The 25,665-nt window shown below is 38.5% G+C and overlaps 3 protein-coding genes across 3 annotated transcripts in view; 2 read left to right on the top strand and 1 right to left on the bottom strand.

The window, feature by feature from the left end:
- LOC311296649 (uncharacterized protein) overlaps positions 1 to 25,665 on the bottom strand; it is a 483,049-nt gene that overhangs the window by 176,516 nt on the left and 280,868 nt on the right. The gene's annotated exons all lie outside the window — the stretch shown is intronic.
- Positions 1,872 to 8,303, top strand: LOC311296659 (uncharacterized protein). The gene is made up of 2 exons (XM_084418544.1): positions 1,872 to 2,956; positions 6,958 to 8,303. The coding sequence occupies exons 1-2, from the start codon at positions 2,872 to 2,874 to the stop codon at positions 7,977 to 7,979; spliced, it is 1,107 nt and encodes a 368-aa protein (XP_084274670.1). The 5' UTR covers positions 1,872 to 2,871; the 3' UTR covers positions 7,980 to 8,303.
- Positions 10,909 to 24,953, top strand: LOC311296662 (uncharacterized protein). The gene is made up of 4 exons (XM_084418548.1): positions 10,909 to 11,135; positions 21,797 to 21,840; positions 22,022 to 22,256; positions 23,338 to 24,953. The coding sequence occupies exons 3-4, from the start codon at positions 22,172 to 22,174 to the stop codon at positions 24,348 to 24,350; spliced, it is 1,098 nt and encodes a 365-aa protein (XP_084274674.1). The 5' UTR covers positions 10,909 to 11,135; positions 21,797 to 21,840; positions 22,022 to 22,171; the 3' UTR covers positions 24,351 to 24,953.

The raw sequence follows: 25,665 nt of genomic DNA, 5'->3' as shown, positions 1-25,665 counted from the left end.
CAACCAGTAGGTTTTTGACTTACGTTTTGCCCTCAAACTTGAAAAGATTAAATTTGGAGTTAGAATGAAACCCGATCTTTTCTTAAAAGCTTGGAGGCCATTTTTAGATTATTTTAAGGAGACAAGCTCTAAATAAAAGTTATTTTTTATCTGGTTTATTTAGTTGTTTATATGTGTACGCATATATTACTGTGATTATATGTTCGTTCGTATTTGAGCATTTATTATGCATGTTTAATTTTGTGCTTTTTTCCCTCCATTTAATTTTGTAACAATCTGATGCTTGTACTGTGCTTGAGATGCTTTTCTTAAAAAATAAATTAATTAATTTTTCGCAATTAACATATTTACCCTGATCCCAAGCATTTTGAATAAATGCGGTTTGATTATTTAAGTAAAATAAGATAAATCCCCCCCCAAAAAATCAAGCACCTAGACATGCAGACGCTTCTACCAACATTTGTGAAAGAATGGGTCGCTCTCAGGAGCTCAGTGAATTCAAGCGTGGTAGCGTGATAGGTTGCCACCTGTGCAATAAGTCCATTTGTAAAATGTCCTCACTGCTAAACACGGTGAACTTTTATTGGTATTATAACAAGTAAAAGCAATTGGGAACAACATCAACTCAGCCACGAAGAGCTAGGCCATGTAAAATCACAGAGTGGGGTCAGCGCATGCTGAAGCGCACAGTGCGCAGAAGTCGCCAACTTTCAATAGCTACAGACCTCCAAACTTCGTGTAGCCTTCAGATTAGCTCAAGAACAGTGCGTAGAAAGCTTCATGGAATGGGTTTCCATGGCCGAGCAGCTGCATCCAAGCCTTACATCACCAAGTGCAATGCAAAGCGTCAGATGCAATGGTGTAAAGCATTGGACTCTAGAGCAGTGGAGACGTGTTCTCTGTAGTGATGAATCACGCTTCTCTGTCTGGCAATCTGATGGACGAGTCTGGGTTTGGCGGTTGCCAGGAGAACGGTACTTGCCTGACTGCATTATGCCAAGTGTAAAGTTTGGTGGAGGGGGGGATTATGGTGTGGGGTTGTTTTTCAAAGGTTGGGCTTGGCCCATTAGTTTCAGTGAAAGGAACTCCTAATGCTTCAGCACACCAATATACTTTGGACAATTTCATGCTCCTAACTTTGTGGGAACAGTTTGGGGATGGCCCAACATGACTGCGCACCAGTCCTGACCTCAACCCGATAGAACACACTGTCTCCGCTCCACCAAGGTCTGTGGTGGGTGTTCTGGTGCAATATGGCTGATGTCGCATCATACTAGGGCTGCACGTTGGTGTCACTTTGGGTGTTCCTGTGCACTTCTGTAGGTATTGGTATTGTGAGGTATTGTCCAAGACATTCTTGAAAAGTACCCCTCATCTCACAATGTTGCCCTGAGGCAACAAAAAGAAAAACTGTATTTGTGAACATGCAAAATGAAAATAAAATAAAAAAAAAAGCCAAAAGGCTTCTCTACACTTTCATACACACACGTTTAATACACAGTGCATGTTATTTTAAAAAAGATTACTAAAGCAAATAAATCTTGCCTTCTTCTCACAACATGTGCTCCTGTGACCATGTGTCAGAAAAGGACGTCCCACCTTCAAATGGTGCATGCTAGTGAGTGCAAACCTTATGGGACTGTTCTTTGATACTTTTTCAAACATTCTAATTGGTTGCAATCATTTAAAGAAATGTGTACTGACCATAGGGCTTGAGAAAACTCTCCACTGTAGAGGGTTAATATTCTGGAATAGCGACAGTAAATGCGTATGTTCTCAATTCGAGTACATTATAAAGTGCAGTATAATCAGATATGATGACAATACAGTAATTATTAGTGTGAAAGCTAGTGTTTTATTATAAATTAATTTTAAGTGGGGGTTTGCTTTTTCCACATAAAACAAACAGTTCTACTGTTTGTTTATATATAAATATAATTACAATTCTATATATAATAAATGTTCTAAAACTGTTTGAATTCTGAGGTAGAAACAGATTTTAAAATAGATTTCAAAAGTTTTGTCTAATAGCTTGTTGAATAAAATGAAATGAAACGGAAACTATACTGGAATGAGCCAAATATGCTTTTCAGCAACTCGGTTAACGTGATGGTGCTGTTATTTCGCTCTGTTGTTTATATTATACAAACAGACATTGTATATAGATACAGGGCCATATGCGGTTGTATAGCATATCAACATTTCTGCTCAGAAAACTTCTACAAAGAGAAGCCACAATATATGAATATAATATGCCAGTACACAGTGTAAGACAGTACTTTGCCTCTAGTCAAACAACAACAAAGACGTCTTGATATTATGCGCCTCAGTTTCCACTTTGTGAGTGCAAACCTAAAGTATTGATTAGATGAGAGAAAGTGAAAGATCTGATACTAGACAGATACCTGATCTCTTGTTTTCTGTTATTAAATCAAGGTTCACTTGAAATCTCGCATTTATTCTCCTTAAACTGATTCTAACTTCTTATTATGTTTATTTCAGACCAGATGGAGGGGAAAGAGCAAAGACAAGAACTGAAATAGAAGGTTATGATGCTGTAGTTTGTTTCAGTCTGTTGACACCAATAACATGAGCTTAATGTGCCAATTTACAGAAGATCTCAGACATCATAATAAATGAGCTGAAAACAGGGAACTTTTGGAGACAAAGAGGTTTTTCAGCAGCAGTTTAACATGATGGCCCTGTACTTTTTAAATGCAGATTGGATAAAAACACAGTGATCACAGTTCACACCTGCAGTGAAGCCCCTCCCACAACAATTCACCAATAAATACTGGGAATATTCCCATCATCCTACAAGAGAAGGACAAACTCCAGGAGTAGCAGCTGAAATCTGTGTGACTGTTAAAGATGGAGTTTATTAAAGAGGAGATTGAAGACATGAGGGATCCAGAACCATCCAGAATAAAACATGAAGATACCGAGGAACAAATAGGTTGGTGTCCATTCTTCATTATGACTGCTTTGGGTGATGTGAATTAATAAGCAGTTTATAGATGATAGAGAAATGGATCTAAATGATCATAACCTTGTATATAGCATTTGTCAAACACATTTTAACTATATTGTCAAGTGAAAGACAGAACAATTCTTACAAAAAAGAAGTTTATTCAAGTGTGCTATTAGTATACTACTTTTAAACTAAAAATAAGAAAGTGTTCTTTCAGTCTACTTATTATGTACTCAAAATTGCACTTAAGTATACTTGACTCATAGGTACTGACAGAAAGGTCCAAGTATATTTGGACTATAGGACTCAATCTTTTGATCGAGATATACTTAAAAGTATAAATAAGTATTCTAAGTATACTTGTCTTGATGTTGTTTAATTTTTTTATTTAGTAGCATTAAATACTTTTTCACATAGTTTTACACTGAAAATATTGGTTTATAAAGAAAACAGACTATTTTCCTAATTCTGAGTATCTGAATGTTTGTGAAGGCTAGTCCACTGGTAGTGTGCACAGGAATTTACTTCAAATCTTCCCCCGCCGTTGACAGAATTTTCCGGCTATTCATGTTTTCACTGTTGGACGGTACGGGGACTATTACGCATCTTCGGATAAAAACACAGGCAAAGAAGAAGCAGAAACAACTGATAGAGGATTGCTTACGCAAATGTAAATGGCACGATCATCAAAACAATATTAATCAAAACTGCCAAACGTTACCGTACGCGTTAATGACTGTGAAACTTTGGGGTGTTGTTGGACTGGATCTACTCCATCTTTGTTTTGATCATCGTTCTGAATCCCATATGGACGCAGTCTTTGACAAAAATGTGATTTTCTGAAGCCATGAAGCTAAGATTAAATGTATTTAAAATGGAAAGATTTAAATAGGAACTAAGTAGTATACGTAAAGTGCAAAAATAATATATAAATAGTAAACTAAGTATGTTGGTATGTTCACTTTGTTCACAAATGTTACAAAGGTATGTTCACAAAACTTACAAGTATACTAAGTATAAAACTACTAAACTATAGATTACTGAGAGTACACTTCTGTATACTTTCATAAACTAAAAACATTTACTACAAGAATTAAAAAAGTAAACTACAATTATACTTGTATAATAAGTTAATTTGTAGTAAAGATGCAGTACAAATGAGAAACGTAGTTCTAAACTAGTTGATCAGTTAAAGTGTACTATTTTTGTACCTATAGTACACTTAAATGCTTACCTTTATACACTAATAAGTGGGCAGATTTAGTCCCAAGCAATATAGAAATAGTACAATTACAAGTATACCAGAGCCTATAATCGGAGTGGAGCAGTGAGAATCTCACCTCATCGCTCACGGAAATGTTCACCCCTCCACTCCCCCGCTCAAAGCTACATCAGGCCGCTCCGCTCATTATCGCTCAGCGCTCAACGCAGTTTGCTTCGTGCTCCACTCAAATCGCCCCCCGCTCGCTCCAAAAAAGGAAAAAAATCTACATGTATATCACTTTTAGCTTGGACCACAGCCTAAAGAACTAATGAGCAACAACAAAAATTTTATTTCAAATTACAAATTAGGCCTATGTAAGAAGGAATATGGTCTACACAAAAAGTCCTGTAAAATTAAACGAATAAATGGTCCTAATAATATAAATGAAAATTATATAAACAAAAATATACATAAAAGTTTCGGACAACACAAATGAAATAAAACGAACCATTAGGCCTACTTGAATGACAAAACGAATTTGTTTGAATATTATGCTATATTTAATTTACACTTTGTTACAAGTTACCATATTCAATTTGATAATCTTTTGCGTTCTTCCCAGCGTGTTCACGTAGCACACTTTCCTGTTTTCGAGAGATGTGTCTGAAACGATGTCTCCACATTCGTTTTCTTGAATGTTATCTTCTTATTATTAAGTTGGCTTGAGAAAGCCAACTTACTGAAATCTTATTTAAACTTATTATTAAGTTGGCTTGAGAGAGCCAACTTACTGAAATCCTATTTCTTTCTTTCTAACTAATATATCTTTCTTTCTAACTAATCTGTCTATCTACATTTCTTTCTTTCTAACTAATCTTTCTTTCTCTCTTTCTAACTAATCTATCTATATTTCTTTCTATTTAACTAATCTTTCTTTCTAACTAATCTATCTTTCTTTCAAACTAACTAATTCATCTATCTATATTTCTTTCTTTCTAACTAATCTATCTGTCTTTCTAACAAATCTATCTATATTTCTTTCTTTCTAACTAATCTATCTTTCTTTCTAACTAATCTATCTATATTTCTTTCCTTCTTTCTAACTTATCTTTCTTTATTTCTAACTAATCTTTATTTTTAACTCATCTTTCTTTTTTTCTAACTAATATTTCTTTCTCTGTCTTTCTAAATAGTCTTTATTTATTTCTAACTAATCTTTCTTTCTAACTATATTTTCTTTCTTACTATTCTTTCTTTCTAATTAATCTTTATATCTATAAATCTTTCTTTCCATCCATACATCCATCTATCTATCTTATTAACTTTTCTTTCTTTCTAACTATTCTTTCTTTCTAACAAATCTTTCTTTCTTTAATCTATTTATCTATCTATCTATCTATCTATTGATCTATCTTTCTTTCTTTCTAACTAATTTATCTATCTTTCATTCTAAAGAATCTATCTTTATTTCTTTCTAACTAATCTTTCTTTCAAGCTATTCTTTCTATCTCTTTCTTTATAACTAATCTGTTTCTTTCTTTCTAACTAATCTTTCTAACTAATCTTTATAACTAATCTTTATTTATTTATTTGTAACTAATCTTTCTTTCTAATTAATCTTTCTTTCTTTCTTACTATCTTTCTTTCTAACTAATCTTTCTTTCTTTCTAATTAATCTTTCTTTCTAACTAATCTTTCTTTCTTTCTAAAATAAATATTTCTAATCTTTCTCTTTCTTAGTTTCTTTCTTTCTTTCTTTCTTTCTTTCTTTCTTTCTTTCTTTCTTTCTAACTAATCTTTCTAACTAATCTTTTTTTCTAAAATAAATATTTCTAATCTTTCTCTTTCTTTCTGTCTTTCTTTCTTTCTTTCTAACTAATCTTTCTTTCTTTCTAACTAATCTACCTTTATTTCTTTCTAACTAATATTTCTTTATTTCTAACTAATCTTTTTTCTTCCTTCCTTTCTTTCTAACTAATCTTTCTTTCTTTCTTTCTAACTAAACTTTCTTTCATTGAAACTAATCTCTATCTATCTATCTATCTATCTATCTATCTTTCAAACTAATCTTTCTTTTCCTTTCTAACTAATCTGTTTCTTTTTTTCTAACTATTTTTTCTTTCGAACTAATCTCTCTATCAAACTTTAAACTACTTTAAACTTCAAACTACTTTAAACTTCTTCAAACTCTCTGGTCCGGCTTTCTCAAGCCAACTTAAAGTTTGTCTCAACAAACTTTTTTTTCTAGTTGTTAGTTGGTTTTATATTAATAGTACACCTCTATGACTTCTCATTTTACTTTTTGAAGTACTTTTTGAACTCCATTATTGAGCCGAGTTTTGACTGAAAATAGTCTACTGTTGATGACTGTGCAAGACAGATGGATTCTGGGTCAGGCTTGACTGAGCATGCTTCAGACTCGTGGTGTGAGCGGAGCGAAATTGGAGCGGGAAATAAGGCGACGCTCCGTCCTTTTAAAAATGCCGCTCTGCGCTCTGTCCAAGATCCGCCCGCTCTCGCTCCCGCTCCACTCTGCTCACATGCTCTGAAGTATACTACGAGTACATTGACATTGGTATACTTCCTACATAAAGTATAAGTATACTTAAAATATACTTGAGCATTACTTAAATATAATTTATAAAATTAACTTGAGGTATACTTCTTTTTCGTAAGGGAAACTTTTGCCATATGAAAGATCTGAAACCTGATCTCTGTTGCTTTCTGCTATTAAATCAGGGTTCACTTAAACTAATTCTAACTGTATTTCTGTGTATTTTAGACCAGGTGAGAGTGAAAGAGCAAAGACAAGAACTGAATGAAGTGGAGGAGGAACATCGTAACTTTACAATTCAAAGAAAAAAAGCCAAAAAGCTGCACACCTGCACTCAGTGTGGAAAGAGTTTCACACAGAAAGGAAACCTTAAAATACACATGAGAATTCACACTGGAGAGAAACCGTATCCATGCACTCAGTGTGAGAAGAGTTTCACAAATTTACCTGATCTCAAGTATCATCTGCACGTTCACTCTGGAGAAAAGCCATTTAACTGTGATCAGTGTGGTAAAGATTTTATTTCATCATCAAATCTAAAAAAACACTTGATAGTTCATTCAGATGAGAGGCCTTATGTGTGTTCTCTCTGTGGAAAAAGTTTTTCATGGCCTGACAGTTTTAAACAGCACCAGAAAACACATAATGAAGTGAGAGATCATGTGTGTTGTGACTGTGGGAAGAGCTTTACTACAGCTGAGCATCTGAAACGGCACCAAAGAATTCATACTGGAGAAAAACCTTACAAGTGCTCATATTGTGACAAGAGTTTCACTCAGCCTGGAACTCTGAAATCACACGAGCGAGTTCATACTGGAGAGAAGCCGTACTACTGTACTCAGTGTGAGAAGAGTTTCACAAATTTAGCTAATCTCAATTGTCATCTGCGCATTCACTCTGGAGAAAAACCATTTAAATGTGATCAGTGTGGTAAAGATTTTATTTCATCATCACATCTAAAAGATCATCTGAAAGTTCACACCGGAGTGAGAGATCATGTGTGTTATGACTGTGGGAAGAGATTTTCTACAGCTTCCTATATGAAAAGTCATCAAAGAATTCATACTGGAGAAAAACCCTTCAAGTGCTCATATTGTGACAAGAGTTTCACTCATTCTGGAAACCTGAAATCACACGAGCGAGTTCACACTGGAGAGAAGCCGTATCACTGTACTCAGTGTGAGAAGAGTTTCACCCAATCAAATAATCTAGTGAATCATATTAAAAAGTGTTGTTCTGTGTCACACTGAGCAAATGTTTTCATCAGATCCCAAACTTTGAGGGAAATCATGTGAGATTCACATGTGTAGTTAGTTAACTAATAAACCAATGTTTCTGTGAAATGCCACAATATCTGTGTTTTATATGTTGGAAAACAAGAAAATTATTGAATTATTCTTTCATTGATCACTTACTCAAAGAAATAGCAAAATTTAAAAAGAGACCAGAAAACACACAATGAAATGAGAGATTATGTGTGTTGTGACTGTGGGAAGAGCTTTACTACATCTGGTGATCTGAAACGGCACCAAAGAATTCATACTGGAGAAAGACCTTACAAGTGCTCATATTGTGACAAGAGTTTCACTCAGCCTGGAACTCTGAAATCACACAGTCCTTAAGTTTCACAAATTTAGCTAATTTCAATTGTCATCTGCGCATTCACTCTGGAGAAAAGCCATTTAACTGTGATCAGTGTGGTAAAGGTTTTATTTCATCATCAAGTCTAAAAACACACTTGATAGTTCATTCAGATGAGAGGCCTTATGTGTGTTCTCTCTGTGGAAAGAGTTTTTCAAGGCTGGGGTATTTTAAACTGCACCAGAAAACACACAATGAAGTGAGAGATTATGTGTGTTGTGACTGTGGGAAGAGCTTTATTAGAGCTGGTGATCTGAAACAGCACCAAAGAATTCATACTGGAGAAAAACCTTACAAGTGCTCATATTGTGACAAGAGTTTCACTCGGTCTGGAAACCTGAAAGAACACGAGCGAGTTCATGCTGGAGTGAAGCCCTACTACTGTACTCAGTGTGAGAAGAGCTTCACCCAATCAAATAATGTAGTGAATCATATTAAAAAGTATTGTTTTTTGACTTGTAACTTTCTGACTTGTGATTTAGCTTTCGCTTTCATTCAATATATACATAAAAGATTTTTTGAAAGACAAATTTCTCACGTTCACATTAGGTTTGTGAAATAATATTGTTGACCTAAGACAAATTGCCATCCAAAGGCTCTGTATAATAAATGTTCTAAAACTGTTCTAATTCTGAAGCAGAAACATCCTCCTGAGACCCAGAAAAAAAATATTTTGAATTTAGTTTTTTTTTTTTTCATGTCATCACATTGTTTAGAGCATAAAAAAAATAAAATAAAAATAAAAAAACATTTTTGAAAAATGATATTTTATTCATGTTATGCTATGCCCTCTGTAGTGGACAGCAGGACTCAGTTGTTTAAAAAATAAAATGACATGAAATTATATGTATAGGCAAAACCAATGGGATTTTTTTTTCAATCACCAATAAATCTTGGGGTTTCAGGATTTATTTTAACTAAAATTTGTATAAAGATGATTCTCAACTATGTTATGAAAGATATAACGGAATTAATTGATACACCATTTTACTTTATGCAATATGTGGGTAAAATGGACAAATTAATATTCCCATTCAATCACTGTATCTAATGTGCACATTAAAGGGATACTCCACTTTTTTCGGAAATATGCTCATTTTACAACTCCCCCAGAGTTAAACAGTTGAGTTTTACCGTTTTCGGATCCATTCAGCCGAACTCCAGGTCTGACGGTACCACTTTTAGCATAGCTTAGCATAGATCATTGATTCAGACGAGTCCAGTAGCATTTCTTTCAAAATGACCAAAGAGTTTCAATATTTTTCCTATTTAAAACTTGACTCTTCTGTAGTTAAACCGTGTACTAAGATCGACGGAAAATGAAAAGTTGCGATTTTCTAAGCCTATATGGCTAGGAACTACTCTAATTCCGGCGTAATAATCAAGGAACTGTGCGGCCGTACCATGGGTGCAGCAGGCGTAGTGATATGACGCAGCGCCTAAAAATAGTCCCCAGCTCGGTAACTTCTTCCAACGTGACCGGGACTAAGTTTGTCTAACCTATTAGACCTATTTTTAGGCGCTGCGTCATATCACTACGCCTGCTGCACCCATGGTACGGCCGCACAGTTCCTTGATTATTACGCTGGAATGAGAGTAGTTCCTAGCCATATAGGCTTAGAAAATCGCAACTTTTCATTTTCCGTCGATCTTAGTACACGGTTTAACTACAGCAGAGTCAAGTTTTAAATAGGAAAAATATTGAAACTCTTTGGTCATTTTGAAAGAAATGCTACTGGACTCGTCTGAATCAATGATCTATGCTAAGCTATGCTAAAAGTGGTACCGTCAGACCCGGAGTTCGGCTGAATGGATTCTAAAACGGTAAAACTCAACTGTTTAACTCTGGGGGAGTTGTAAAATGAGCATATTTCCGAAAAAAGTGGAGTATCCCTTTAATGTGTTCTTGGAGCAACATTTAATGAAAGAAGTGTAATAATTGGAGTAATAATTAGCTACATTTTAATAATAATATCTAATATTTCATAGTAATATTGATGTATAATAAACCTGATGCCTGATAAACATGCTTTAAGTCCTGATGTCCTCTACAGTGGACATGTATGAAATCAACGCCCTGTTCTGTAACAGAAAGTATTTTTTTATTTGAAACCCCAAAATGTTTTCCTGAGATGGTGGTTTATAAAATACAATTTGAAAAGTAGTCAGATTAATTTAAATGTAAATAATTACGATATATTATCATATTTCCATAAGAGTGCTACATTTGATCACTAAATTAATGTCAGACATTTTTAAAGACCAAGGATAAGTTGTTTTCATGGTGAAACCTCCGAAGACTTGGTATCTCTGAAAAGCCCTGAATGTGCTCTTTACAGGACACCCAGATTGTGACATGTGATATGTATGGTGTCAGAGAAATTCACTACAATATAATGTGCACTACAGTGGACAAAAGTCTATTCTTGGGTCCCAGGAGGATATTTTTAAATAGATTTCAAATGAAACGGGTATGATGTAGGCCTATGCTAAATTACTCCTTACCTGAGGATGGCGCTCTCAGTATAAAGATGTGTTGGGTTGTACCCTGTAAAAGACAAGAATAAGAAAGTTCAGTTAAAAACAGCAAGTCGCATGAAACCAGTGTCTCCGTGAATTATTCAAACTTGCATCCAACAAACATCACATGGTGTCAGAAGAAAACTATGGACCAGTTGAAGCCTCCTAACAGTTTGGATTTCGAAGGAAATCTGGCGTGGATTCAAAAGTTTGATCTGTATCTCATTGCAGAAAAGAGTGACAAGGTAAAATGTGCGACAATGTGTGACATTTTGATGCCATAAAGGTATTTAATACCATGGACTTTGATGATGAAGTGGTTGATTTTGAAGTGCTCAAAGAGAAGTTTAGAGAATACTGTGAGCCAAGAAAGATATGTTGCATATGCATATGTTTTTCACGAGAGCACAGGGACCGAACGAAACTATTGATGCATTCGTGACTGACTTGAAAAATAAGGCGAAAGACTGTGAATTTGGAAGATTAAATGATGACTTGATTAAAGATAGCATTGTCTGTGGTGTTAACAATGACACCGAGAGCTAGGCTTCTCAGGGAAACAGATTTGACTGCAAAGGCAGTGGATATCTGTCGTGCAAATGAAATAAAACAAAGCCTTATGAAAGTGCTGCATGAAGAAGCAGAAGTGGCTGTGAACGAGATGTGGTTACCGTATATTTTCCGGATTATAAGTCGCATCAGTCATAAAAAAACGCGTCATAAAGAGGAAAAAACATAAGTCGCACATAGGCTATATAAGACCATGAACAGACATTTAATCTGGAAAGGCAAGTTATTCAACTACACAATAGCACACAGAACAACATGTAACGATATGATATGAAAACGAAATCGCGACACTCGGATCCACGAACCTGTGTCGCGGTGTGAGAAGGCAGAAACGCGACACACCCCTTCCAGGGTTATCCTTCCCGTCCAGATCCAATGCGACCACATCTTTAAATTACTATTAGTATTATTTGAAGTTAACATTATAAAATACGTAAACCTACACCACAAAACTAGTTGAGGATAAATTCTTTAAAATTGGGCAATTCCAGCGTTATAGACGTGACATTTGCAGTAAAAACTTGAAACGTCTGTTTACATATCCATACTCCCTTAATAAAATAGTTCAGACATTAGAAAAATATCTCTACATGCGTTTTATATTTAATATGAGAGAAATACACATGTCCGTAACGGACGTGACACAAAAAATCTTTAACTTTTAGGTGGCAATTAAATATGTTTTAGTAATTCTGTGAAATACACTGCGCAAACCAAAAGTTATACTACCCACTGCATGAATGAAGAAGGGTTGGCTCTCCACAGAACATAAAATATTTATTTTTATTTTTCGTGTTCGCATTGAGGAAAAAACTATGTTGCGGATGTGACCGCTCTGAAAGCGGCACTAAAAGACTGCTTTAAAACGTGGCGCCGTTTCACAAAAACCTAGAGTATGGCATTCCCTCTGGGCATAGGCCTACACAGAACAACGACATTACCTAACGATATATACCTCACATTATACCAAACAAAATGCACTATTAATTCTATTACACTAGTAATTTAAAACTCACAGTGAACAGCATTAAATATAAAAACACATGCCTGACCTTTTTGTTGCAGTGCAATTTTTATTGCATAACTGTAACGGTTTGCTGACAGAACTACAGTCCTATTTTTTTTATTTTTTTTTTTGCTGCTTCCATTCTCCTGATTGCTATTATTTAATTTCTTTGTTAAAAATACACCCAGGGAAGATTGAATAGGCCTGTTTCTTTTCATTTTTACTCAGTATCTGACAGCTAATCAAAAAGACGCGCGATTAAGTGATGCAATAAACTGCGGCTGCGCACACTCAATCCACACAATTATTTTTATAATAATAGTTTTGCAATAATGTGTACATGTATGTGTTAATTTAAAATCTGCCATTGTGTTTTTTAAAGTTGTTAAAATAATAATAAAAACACATAGTTTTTTTTCTGAAGTGGGATCCAATCAGAGAAGTCGGAGTTGCCGCGCTCATTGTGAATGGTCACTTATCGCGTGTTTTGCCTTTGGGTTTATTATCAAATTAATATGATAATATATTTTTTAAGCAATTTTATTGCACTTTAGTATGAAGTATAGCAAGAGTAGGAAAAGTCACAAAGTCTCATGCCGTTTGGATGAAAGTAATTTCATAAATAAATAAATAAGCCCAGATTTTACAGTGGGAAACCGTGTTGAATTGCTACAGCATCATATTATGTAAACTGCATTTATGACAAACAAAGAACTACACAGGTGCATGCAGTGGAAATTTAGGGGGGTTAAAGCCAAATCGTTAACGAGCATCATCATTAGCTGATGTTTTATCTGAACTAGGGCTGCACGATTAATCGCAATAAAACCGCACGCGATTTGGCAAAGGCTGCAATTATTTTAATCGCAGCTTGTCAGTGGAGTGCGGCTGATCGGTAGTAAACACTGCCCCATTTGAACACCAGAGGGCGCTCTCACGCAAACACGCTAAATATGCCCCGCTGCAGAAGTACAATAACGGCGCATCATTCCAGGAAATCCCTGTCGCTGTAGCTGAATAGTCAGAAGATTGAAACGCTTTGATTAAACATGACTTATAAATGCACGACTGCCTTATTCTGTGTCAGAAGCTCATCATCTCACAGAAGGAGGAGCTCAACTGTCCTTATGAAGTGAGTTTGGAGTAAATGCATGTTATTAAATGTTGCATGTTATTAAAACGAGGTTCATAAATGATTCTCGTGTTTGGAAAGATATTTGACTCGTGTTGTTTTTTTCAAATGCACGTTATAAGTGACTCAAACTCACAGTGCTTTCAGATGGAGCAGCGTTTACAGAGCCGTACATCAATGACAAACTGCGCATAAAAAATAATCGCAGCCTTTGCGATTTTAAAATCGCAATAAGCGATTTCGATTTAAGTGCGATTACATGGAAATTGCGATTAATCGTGCAGCCCTAATCTGAACTCTGACTGCTAGGGTATGGCAACTGCCTTGCGCAAACGCCTTGCCCTGCCTCAGACAGAAAGCACAAAGCCTGTCTTTAAATTTAATTTAGTTTTGTATTAAATATATCTTAATTTTAATCAATGTTTCATCAACTAATTGCCTAAATACAGTGAGGAAAATAAGTATTTGAACACCCTGCTATTTTGAAAGTTCTCCCACTTAGAAATCATGGAGGGGTCTGAAATTGTCATCGTAGGTGCATGTCCACTGTGAGAGACATAATCTAAAAAAAAAAATCCAGAAATCACAATGTATGATTTTTTTTAAATTATTTATTTGTATGATACAGCTGCAAATAAGTATTTGAAAATCAATGTTACTATTTGGTACAGTAGCCTTTGTTTGCAATTACAGAGGTCAGACGTTTCCTGTAGTTTTTCACCAGGTTTGCACACACTGCAGGAGGGATTTTGGCCCACTCCTCCACACAGATCTTCTCTAGATCAGTCAGGTTTCTGGGCTGTCGCTGAGAAACACGGAGTTTGAGCTCCCTCCAAAGATTCTCTATTGGGTTTAGGTCTGGAGACTGGCTAGGCCACGCCAGAACCTTGATATGCTTCTTACAGAGCCACTCCTTGGTTATCCTGGCAGTGTGCTTCGGGTCATTGTCATGTTGGAAGACCCAGCCTCGACCCATCTTCAATGCTCTAACTGAGGGAAGGAGGTTGTTCCCCAAAATCTCGCAATACATGGCCCCGGTCATCCTCTCCTTAATACAGTGCAGTCGCCCTGTCCCATGTGCAGAAAAACACCCCCAAAGCATGATGCTACCACCCCCATGCTTCACAGTAGGAATGGTGTTCTTGGGATGGTACTCATCATTCTTCTTCCTCCAAACACGTTTAGTGGAATTATGACCAAAAAGTTATATTTTGGTCTCATCTGACCACATGATTTTCTCCCATGACTCCTCTGGATCATCCAAATGGTCATTGGCAAACTTAAGACGGGCCTTGACATGTGCTGGTTTAAGCAGGGGAACCTTCCGTGCCATGCATTATTTCAAACCATGACGTCTTAGTGTATTACCAACAGTAACCTTGGAAACGGTGGTCCCAGCTCTTTTCAGGTCATTGACCAGCTCCTCCCGTGTAGTTCTGGGCTGATTTCTCACCTTTCTTAGGATCATTGAGACCCCACGAGGTGAGATCTTGCATGGAGCCCCAGTCCGAGGGAGATTGACAGTCATGTTTAGCTTCTTCCATTTTCTAATGATTGCTCCAACAGTGGACCTTTTTTCACCAAGCTGCTTGGCAATTTCCCCGTAGCCCTTTCCAGCCTTGTGGAGGTGTACAATTTTGTCTCTTGTGTCTTTGGACAGCTCTTTGGTCTTGGCCATGTTAGTAGTTGGATTCTTACTGATTGTATGGGGTGGACAGGTGTCTTTATGCAGCTAACGACCTCAAACAGGTGCATCTAATTTAGGATAATAAATGGAGTGGAGGTGGACATTTTAAAGGCAGACTAACAGGTCTTTGAGGGTCAGAATTCTAGCTGATAGACAGGTGTTCAAATACTTATTTGCAGCTGTATCATACAAATAAATAGTTAAAAAATCATATATTGTGATTTCTGGATTTTTTTAGATTATGTCTCTCACAGTGGACATGCACCTACGATGACAATTTCAGACCCCTCCATGATTTCCAAGTGGGAGAACTTGCAAAATAGCAGGGTGTTCAAATACTTATTTTCCTCACTGTATAGTAGACAATAGATAATCACAACACGGAAGCGTCGGCGCGTGAACTGGAGTGCATTTCATAAATGAACCGAAACTCAGCGTATAAGGTAGCCTACTTGTCTCACAGATCTGAGACATGTATAGAAGGCTTGAAATGTCTACTTTTAAACAGAACAATTCAAAATGAAAGAAAACAGACTGCTCTCTGCTTATGTAATCCGTATGAAATGTGCATTTCTCTCTGGCGCGTTCACTACTGCGAAGATCGCGAGTCAGCATCGTCAACTTCATCTTTGCAGCCGACACTGACACATAAAACACTTGTTTATTAATAAACAATTAAAATGTCTCCTTGCTATATTTGACATATTCATAATCATTGCTTTTGCCAGTTCTTTGTGATAGCTTTTAGGTGCTTTATTGGCATTGGCATTAGCATCAGCATCAGCACCGACGAAAACATGGAGATTTTTTTCTTTTTGGGGGCATTTTGTTTGTGTTCAGTCTAGGGCTGCACGATTAATTGCAATAAAACCGCACGAGATTTGGCAAAGGCTGCGATTATTTTATGCGCAGTTTGTCAGTGGAGTGTGGCTGATTGGTAGTAAATACTGCCCCATTTGAACACCAGAGGGCGCTCTCACGCAAACACGCTAAATATGCCCCGCCGCAGAAGTACAATAATGCACATCATTCCAGGAAATCCCTATCGCTGTAGCTGAATAAACAGAAGATTGAAACGCTTTGATTAAACATGACTTAAAATACACGACTGCCTTCTGTGTAAGAAGGCACATCTCACAGAAGGATGAGCTCAACTGTCGTTATGAAGTGAGTTTGGAGTAAATGTTATTAAATGCATGTTATTAAATGTTGTCTTTTGTTGGACAAGAGGTTCATAAATGATTCTCGTGTTTGGAAAGATATTTGACGCATGTTGCTTTTTCAAATACACGTTATAAGTGACTCAAACTCACAGTGCTTTCAGATGGAGCAGCGTTTACAGAGCCGTACATAACTGACAAGCTGTGCATAACAAATAATTACCATTACATGTAAATTGCGATTAATCGTGCAGCCCTAGTTCAGTCTTTCTCAGTTGTCTTTAGGTTAATGTTTCAGTTAACAGTTTTTCAGTTGTTATCAGTAAATTTTTTCAGGGGTAGGCTACAGGTCTGCTATGCATTTGCTAATATGACTTACACGTGGAATACTGACGTTAACCGCTGTAACATGATGCTGACACTGATTTCTAGCAACTTCAGCACTGGGTATATAGTCAAAGTCTAAAGTCTCTGATAAATCTGTTTAAAATCTATGTGGAGACATTTGTCTGTCTTAAAACAACTATAAAACATTGTCCAATGCATCTGCTAAAAACAGAATTAGTCTTTATAACATGTACAACTTTATAACATTATTTTTATTTGCAAAATGAAGCTGTGTATTTATTTCTGATTTCCTGAACAATTTGGCTTCATTGTTATGATGTAAATGATCTTTGAAAAGTAAAAAAACAAAAAAATTCAAAATAGCACACTTAAAGTTAACTAATCATTAACACACTTGAAGTATACTGATAATTAGTCTGGCTGCAAGTATACTTGGCATATTTCTTTTTTCACTAGGGTTGTTGAATGAAATTAAATGAAACAGAAATTATACTGGAATGAGACAAAGATGCTTTTCATCAACTCGGTTTACGTGGTGGTGCTGTTATTTCACTCTGTTGTTTATATTATACAATTATACATTGACCCATAGATACAGGGCCATATGCGGTTGTATAGCATATCAACATTTCTGCTCCGACAACTTACAAAGAGAAGCCACAATATGCCAGTAAACAGCGTAAGACAGTACTTTGTCTCTAGTCAACAACAACAAAAACGTCCTGATATTTGAATGTGCCTCAGTGCGGTTTCCATTTTGTGAGTGCAAAAGAGATGAGAAAGTGAAAGATCTGATACTAGACAGATACCTGATCTCTTGTTCCCTTACGAGAACGGTTCTCTCGTACTGCGTTGCAAACGCTATGGGAAAACTCCTTTCTCGAGAATATTGAAGCCTTTATTTTCAAACGCATTGCAGCTGCACAGCAAGAGAGCATGACAGCTCGAAAGAGCGAGCTGATAGGCTGTGCTGCGAGCAACTGCACAAACCAATGGCGAATCAGCAAAGGTTAACAGTCCAATCGGAGTGCTTGACACCTTGCCAACCTGAGCACGCCAAAATGGGCGTGGCTGAAGAGTATAAATTCAGGGAAAATTCGCCATATGACAGATTTATCTCCTTCAGCTCGAGCTCTGTTTCTCACCTCGTTTTCGCTGACCTCTCCGGAAAACAAGCCTTCTCGTCGTGGAACAGCCTCTTCAGCGGAACAGCTTCAGCGCCAACATCATCTCGCCAGCTGATCGTTTCCCTGTGGCATCCGACGAGCATATCCTTTAAAGCTTTTTCTTACTAAAAGAGCAGAGCGCGTTGTTGCAAATGCCGTTCCCCGTCTGCGAATCCTGCAGGATTCCCCTCCATGTGTCGGATAGACACACCCTATGTGCACGCCAAGGCAGCACTCACTAAAGGCGGCTGCCGTTCCTGTGACAGCATGCTGGTCTCAGCGCTTCGATCCAGGCTCGCTCTCGCTACGTCAGAGAGCGGGTCTGCCCAACTTCCGTCCCCGGCGCCCATCGAGCCCCGAAGGAAGAAGCGCCGCGAGCAGAGGATCCACGAGCGCGGTGATCTGAGCGCGTACACACCGGGTCCATCCCCACGTGCCTCCCACACCTTCTGATTCTTCTCCTGTGTTATTTGCGAAGAGCGATCAACACCCCTCTCTCGAAGCGGCCACACTCGTCTCTTTCGGATCTGCAGAGGACCTCGATGTTGCTGTTTCTGTGGCGGCGTCTGAATGTGAGGATTGGTCGGGCTCCGCGGGCCCCGCCCCTTTTTCTCAGACTGAGCGAATCGACACCAGAGCGAGTGTTGACGCCGAACTTCTCTGCGTTATCACTTGCGAGGTCGACGAGCTGGGACTGGACTGGCTTTCCCCAGAAGAGCCCGCTAGAAGCCGCCTTGAATGGTTCCTGCTGGGGCGCCAACAGGCTCCTCCCCAGCGTGCCGCTCCGTTCTTCCCCGAGGTCCACAGTGAGCTTACAAAATCCTGGCGCGCGCCCTTTTCAGCGTGAACACGCTCTTCTACTTCTGCTACGCTCTCATCCGTTGACGGCGCTAAAGAAAAGGGCTATGTAAAGCTCCCCCCGCTAGAGGAAGCGGTCGCCGCTCATCTGTGCCCTCCCACTGCAGGCAGTTGGAGAACAAAAGTGACGCACCCATCTAAGCCGTGCAAGTCTACTTCCGCTATGGCCAGTCACGCCTACGCCACCTCCGGTCAAGCCGCCTCTGCATTGCACACCATGGCAATCCTCCAGGTGTTCCAAGCCAAACTCCTTCGTGCCATGGACGAAGTCAGTGCCCGATCTGGACGCCTTCAAAGATCTCTGCAGTGCTACGGACCTGGCACTACAGGCCACCAAGACCACTGCTCAGGCTACAAGCCTGCGAAACGCTACCCGCTCTCCAAGTGCCAGGGTCCCCGGCCTAAGCTCACGCTGGACCATGAGCCTAAGAAGCCGTCCTAACTGGTGGGAACCGCTGCGGCCGGACCACCCCCAAAGATCGCTTGAGCGCCTCTCACAGCCCCCTCTTCAGTTCAGGCGGCTGGGGTTGTGTTAAATACAGAACATGGGCCCGTCATCTGTCACGCACCCCTGCACATAAACGCTGTTTTAACAGCGACCCACACAGAGCACAAATCACATAAAACTCTGTTAGGTCGAGCCCCCGTGCCCGGGTGCTTCGCCTTCAGAGATGATTCAGCCTCTGGCTTATCGGGCTCTGGCTTGGCGAGCCATCCCGATGTGTCAGATTGGGTGATGAATACCATAGTGAACGGGTACTCACTTCAGTTCGCCCACAGACCTCCGCGCTTTCGCGCTATAACTTACACTTTGGTAGGGAGCACTATGGCTCATGTCCTCTGCTCCGAAGTGGCGAGTCTGCTAGCAAAAGGGGCGACCGAGATAGTTCCCGCATCACAAAGCGAGTCGGGCCTTTACAGCCATTACTTTCTCGTCCCGAAGAAAGACGGCGGTCTAAGACCCATTTTAGATCTCAGACACCTGAACAAGGCCCTCATGGTACGGCCATTAAGGATGCTCACGACCAAACACATCCTAGCGCAGATCCGCCCAGGAGATTGGTTCTTTTCAGTAGATCTAAAAGACACTTACTTTCACATCCAAGTAAACCCCCATCACAGGCCATTCTTAAGATTTGCCTTCGAGGGGCAGATATATCAATACACAGTCCTACCATTTGGACTGGCTCTCGCACCTCGTACATTCACGAAGTGCATGGATGCGGCTCTCTCCCGCCTGAGACAGCGGGGAATGCGCATCCTGAACTACCTTGACTCAGAGGCGGAGTCCCACACTCACAAAGCCTGGCTCCTTGGCCATCTAGAATGTCTCGGGCTCAGGGTAAACTTTGAGTGTGCTGTCCCCCAGCCAACGGATCACGTTCCTGGGAACAGTTTTCGACTGTTCAAATGAGAGCATGGCCCACGCCGGGATGAGCTCTAACAATACAGCAGCTCGCCGCGTCGTTCAAAGCAAGCTCCTATGTACCCCTCAGAACATTTCAAAGGGTTTTGGGCCTTATGGCTTCGGCATCTTCAGTACTCCAATTAGGTCTACTGCGTATGCACCCCCTTCTGCTATGGCTAAGACCGCAAATTCCAGCCCATGTGTGGCGAGACAACTCTCATTGCCCGATATTTTTTTCAAAGAACAGGGACGCGCTGGCCCACGATTGGCCCAGCCTCCCCCTTTATGCATTTCCTCCGGTCATTATGCTCCCTCAGGTCATCGAATGGATCAGAAACACCAAGTGCGCAGTCCTTCTTGTAGCCCCCCTCTGGCGAACCCAGATTCCTTGTGTAAAAGCGACCTCATTGTTCGCTTCCTTAAAGGAGCCAGGAGACTTAACCCACTGTGGCCTCCTTCAGTGCCGGCCTGGGACCTTTCCCTGGTTTTACAGGCTCTTAAGGGGCCTCCCTTTGAGCCGCTTCAGTCGGCTGATCTGAAATCCCTCTCTCTTAAGACCGCTCTGCTGCTAGCACTAGTGTCAGTTAAAAGAGTTGGGGACTTACAAGCGCTCTCCACGAGCACTTCCTGTCTTGAGTTTGGGCCTAATGACTCCAAAGTCGTCCTTAAACCAAGACACGGATATGTACCGAAGGTGCTCTCAACTCCGTTCAGAGCCCGGGTTATTTCCCTATCAGTTCTTCCTGTGTCGGAAGAAGATAGCGATGCCCTCACGATCTGCCCCGTGAGAGCTCTGAGAATATATCGGGAGTGTTCTGCCTCTTTCAGACAGTCTGAACAGCTCTTTGTCTGTTTCGGGGACCACACCAAGGGACTGCCAGTCACGAAACTCACACTGTCAAGATGGATTGTAGATGCCATCTCTCTGGCCTACACCTCTCTGTCCCGAGTTTCCCCGGACACATTCAGAGTAGTCACCGGTGAATAGCACGGCGTTTTAAAATGGGTTCCCATAGCGTTTGCAACGCAGTACGAGAGAACCGTTCTCGTAAGGGAACTTACTTAGTTACTTTCGTAACCTCGGTTCTCTAAGAGATAAGGGAACGAGTACTGCGTTGCCTGCCATGCTATTTCGCTTATATCAGGTGCTTCGCTTCAGTCGATTAAACCTGTCATATGGCGAATTTTCTCTGAATTTATACTCTTCAGCCACGCCCATTTTGGCACACTCAGGTTGGCAAGGTGCCAAGCGCTCCTATTGGACTGTTTACCTTTGCTGATTCGCCATAGGTTCGTGCAGTTGCCGCAGCACAGCCTATCAGCTCACTCTTTCGAGCTGTCATGCTCTCTTGCTGTGCAGCTGCAATGCGTTTTAAAATAAAGGCTTCAATATTCTCGAGAAAGGAGTTTTCCCATAGCGTTTGCAACGCAGTACTCGTTCCCTTATCTCTTAGGGAACCGAGGTTCCGAAAGTAACAGAGTACGTTTTCTGTTATTAAATCAGGGTTCACTTGAAATTTCACATTTATCCTCCTTAAACTGATTCTGACTCCTTAATATTTTTATTTCAGACCAGATGGAGGGAAAAGAGCAAAGACAAGAACTGAAGTTAAAGGTAATGATGCTGTAATTTGTTTCAGTCGGTTTCACAACAATAAAATGAGCTTAATGTGCCAATTTACAGAAGATCTCAGACATCACCATAATGAATGAGCTGAAAACAGGGAACTTTTGGAGACAAAGAGGCTTTTAAGCTGCTCAGTTTAACATGATGGCTCTGTACTTTTTAAATGCAGATTGGATAAAACCACAGTGATCACAGTTCACACCTGCAGTGAAGCCCCTCCCACAACAATTCACCAATAAATACTGGGAATATTTCCATCATCCTACAAGAGAAGGACAAACTTCAGGAGTAGCAGCTGAAATCTGTGTGACTGTTAAAGATGGAGTTTATTAAAGAGGAGATTGAAGACATGAGTGATCCAGAACCATCCAGAATAAAACATGAAGATACTGAGGAACAAATAGGTTGGTGTCCATTCTTGATTCTTCATTGTTGACTGCTTTGGTAGATATGAATTAAGAAGCTGTATATGGATGATAAATGATAGAGAAATAGATCTAAATGATCATAACCTTGTATATAGCAGTTGTCAAACACATTTGAACTATATTGTCAAATGAATGACAGAACAGTCCTAAAGAAAAAGTAATTTATTCAAGTGTGCTATTAGTATACTTCTTTTAAACTAAAAATAAGAACATATACTTTCAGTCTACTTATAATGTACTTAAAATTGCACTTAAGTATACTTGACTCATAGGTACTGACAGAAAGGTCCAAGTATATTTGGAATATAGGACTCAATCTTTTGATCGAGATATACTTAAAAGTATAATTAAGTATTCTAAGTATACTTGTCTTGATATTGTTTAATCTTTTAATTTGGTACATTAAATACTTTTTCACATAGTTTTACATACTGAAAATATTGGTTTATAAAGAAAACAGGCTATTTTCCTAATTCTGAGTATCTGAATGTTTGTGAAGGCTAGTCCACTGGTAGTGTGCACAGGAATTTACTTTAAATCTTCCCCCGCCGTTGACTGAATTTTCCGGCTATCCATGTTTTCACTGTTGGACGGTACGGGGACTATTACGCATCTTCGGATAAAAACACAGGCGAAGAAGACGCAGAAACAACTGATAGAGGATTGCTTACGCAAATGTAAACGGCACGATCATCAAAACAATATTAATCAAAACTGCCAAATGTTACCGTACGCGTTAATGACTGTGAAACTTTGGGGTGCTGTTGGACTGGATCTACTCCATCTTTGTTTTGATCATCGTTCTGAATCCCAGATGGACGCAGTCTTTGACAAAAATGCGTTTTTTTTTTTTTTTTTACTACATAAAGTATTAGTATACTTAAGATATACTTGAACATTACTTAAGTATAATTCATCAAATTAACTTGAGTTATACTTCTTTTTCGTAAGGGAAACTTTTGCCATATGAAAGATCTGAAACCTGATCTCTGTTGCTTTCTGCTATTAAATCAGGGTTCACTTGAACTGATTCTAACTGTGTTTCTGTGTATTTTAGACCAGGTGAGAGTGAAAGAGCAAAGACAAGAATTGAATGAAGACGAGGAGGAAAATCGTAACTTTAAAATTCAAAGAAAAAAAGACAAAAAGACGCACACCTGCACTCAGTGTGGAAAGAGTTTCCAAAGTAAAGGAAAACTTAATACACACTTAAGAATTCACACTGGAGAGAAACCGTATACATGCACTCAGTGTGAGAAGAGTTTCACATGTTTAACTGATCTCAAGTATCATCTGCACGTTCACTCTGGAGAAAAGCCATTTAAATGTGATCAGTGTGATAAAGATTTTATTTCATCATCAAATCTAAAAAAACACTTGATAGTTCATTCAGATGAGAGGCCTTATGTGTGTTCTCTCTGTGGAAAGAGTTTTTCACGGCTGGACAGTTTTAAACTGCACCAGAAAACACACAATGAAGTGAGAGATCATGTGTGTTGTGACTGTGGGAAGAGCTTTACTACATCTGGTGATCTGAAACGGCACCAAAGAATTCATACTGGAGAAAGACCTTACAAGTGCTCATATTGTGACAAGAGTTTCACTCAGCCTGGAACTCTGAAATCACACGAGCGAGTTCATACTGGAGAGAAGCCGTACGACTGCACTCAGTGTGAGAAGAGTTTCACAAATTTAGCTAATCTCAGTGTTCATCTGCGCATTCACTCTGGAGAAAAGCCATTTAACTGTGATCAGTGTGGTAAAGATTTTATTTCATCATCACATCTAAAACAACACCTGAAAGTTCATTCAGATGAGAGGCCTTATGTGTGTTCTCTCTGTGGAAAGAGTTTTTCACGGCTGAACAGTTTTAAACTGCACCAGAAAATACACACCGGTGTGAGAGATCATGTGTGTTGTGACTGTGGGAAGAGCTTTACTACAGTGTCCTATCTGAAAAGTCATCAAAGAATTCATACTGGAGAAAAACCTTACAAGTGCTCATATTGTGATAAAAGTTTCACTCAGTCTGGATCTCTGAAATCACACAAGCGAATTCACACTGGATAAAAGCCGTACTACTGTACTCTGTGTGAGAACTGAAGAGCTTCACCCAATTAAATAATCTAGTGAATCATATTAAAAAGTGTTGTTCTGTGTCACAGTGAGCAAATGTTTTCATCAGATCCCAAACTTTCAAGTAAATCATATGAGATTCACATAAAGTAAATTGTTAACTAATAAACTAATGTTTCTGTGAAATGCCACAATATTTGTGTTTTATATGTTGGAAAACAAGAAAATGATTGAATTATTCTTTCATTGATCGCTTACTCAAAGAAATACCAAAATTTAAAAAGAGACTGGAAACAAATGTAAGAAAAACAACTATCAGTTATTTGTCAATGTATGAAACAATTCACTAAATATCAGTTTTTAAATTAATAGGGAGGATGTTTTTATCTTTTGTTTGTTTAGTTATAAAACCTGTTATTTCATAAACAGATGTATTAAAAAAAAACTACACATATCTCTGCAATATGCAAGAGGTCTATAAGCTCTGTACAATAACAACAAATAATTACCATTTCACTGACAATGTGTGATTTTGTGAGCAAAAATTATCTACAGATCCAATACTTCAAATAAACAATGAGATTCAGATAAAGCAAATGTATTGTGAAACTAACTTGTGTTCTTGATAATCATAAGTTGTTTTTGAGTTGTAACTTTCTGACTTGTCATTTAGCTTTCACTTTCATTCCATATATACATTAAAGATTTTTTTTTCAGACAAATTTCTCACGTTCACATTAGGTTTGTGAAAGAATATTGTTGACCTAAGACAAATTTCCATCCAAAGACTGTATAATAGATGTTCTAAAACTGTTCTAATTCTAATAAGTTCTAATAAGAGGCAGAAACATATTTTAAAATAGATTTCAAAGGTTTGTCTCAGCTTGTTAAATGAAATATAATGGGAACTATAACAAAACGTATAACAACCTTCTTTTAACTTTTATACCGTTTCTAACACCTTGCCCCCCAACTTTTGTTCAACCAATTAGCCTTCATTAGCACACAGAGAGCCAAAACAGTGACGTCTAAGAATTTTTACCAAAAATGTATCCAAAAAAGTTCATCTTTCTCCCAACTTGATATAAATATAAAATGGTTAGATCAAAAGTTTTTTTAAATTTTTTTATGTTATGTTAGACACCTTTGTGAATGGCACATAGAGGGCATTGGGACTGAGAAAACATGCTTGGTGTGTAGTGTTTACCTCTTAAGAAAAGTATGGCCCATTTTTATATTTTGCTCAAAGCAATAATCTACTAAAACCAAACAATGTACATAATATTATAATCAAAACTTTCATCATGAG

This window comes from Rutilus rutilus (assembly GCF_951802725.1).
Source record: "Rutilus rutilus genome assembly, chromosome: 9".
NCBI lineage: Eukaryota > Metazoa > Chordata > Actinopteri > Cypriniformes > Leuciscidae > Rutilus > Rutilus rutilus.
The sequence above is the reverse complement of the archived record's forward strand: the minus strand, read 5'-3'. Positions and strand labels throughout refer to the sequence as shown.

Excerpts from the sequence above, each read along its gene's own strand:
- LOC311296659 (XM_084418544.1), top strand. The coding sequence starts at position 2,872 with ATGGAGTTTATTAAAGAGGAGATTGAAGACATGAGGGATCCAGAACCA. Across the intron at positions 2,957-6,957 it reads AGATACCGAGGAACAAATAG|ACCAGGTGAGAGTGAAAGAG; the intron begins GTTGGTGTCCAT and ends TGTGTATTTTAG.
- LOC311296662 (XM_084418548.1), top strand. The coding sequence starts at position 22,172 with ATGGAGTTTATTAAAGAGGAGATTGAAGACATGAGTGATCCAGAACCA. Across the intron at positions 22,257-23,337 it reads AGATACTGAGGAACAAATAG|ACCAGGTGAGAGTGAAAGAG; the intron begins GTTGGTGTCCAT and ends TGTGTATTTTAG.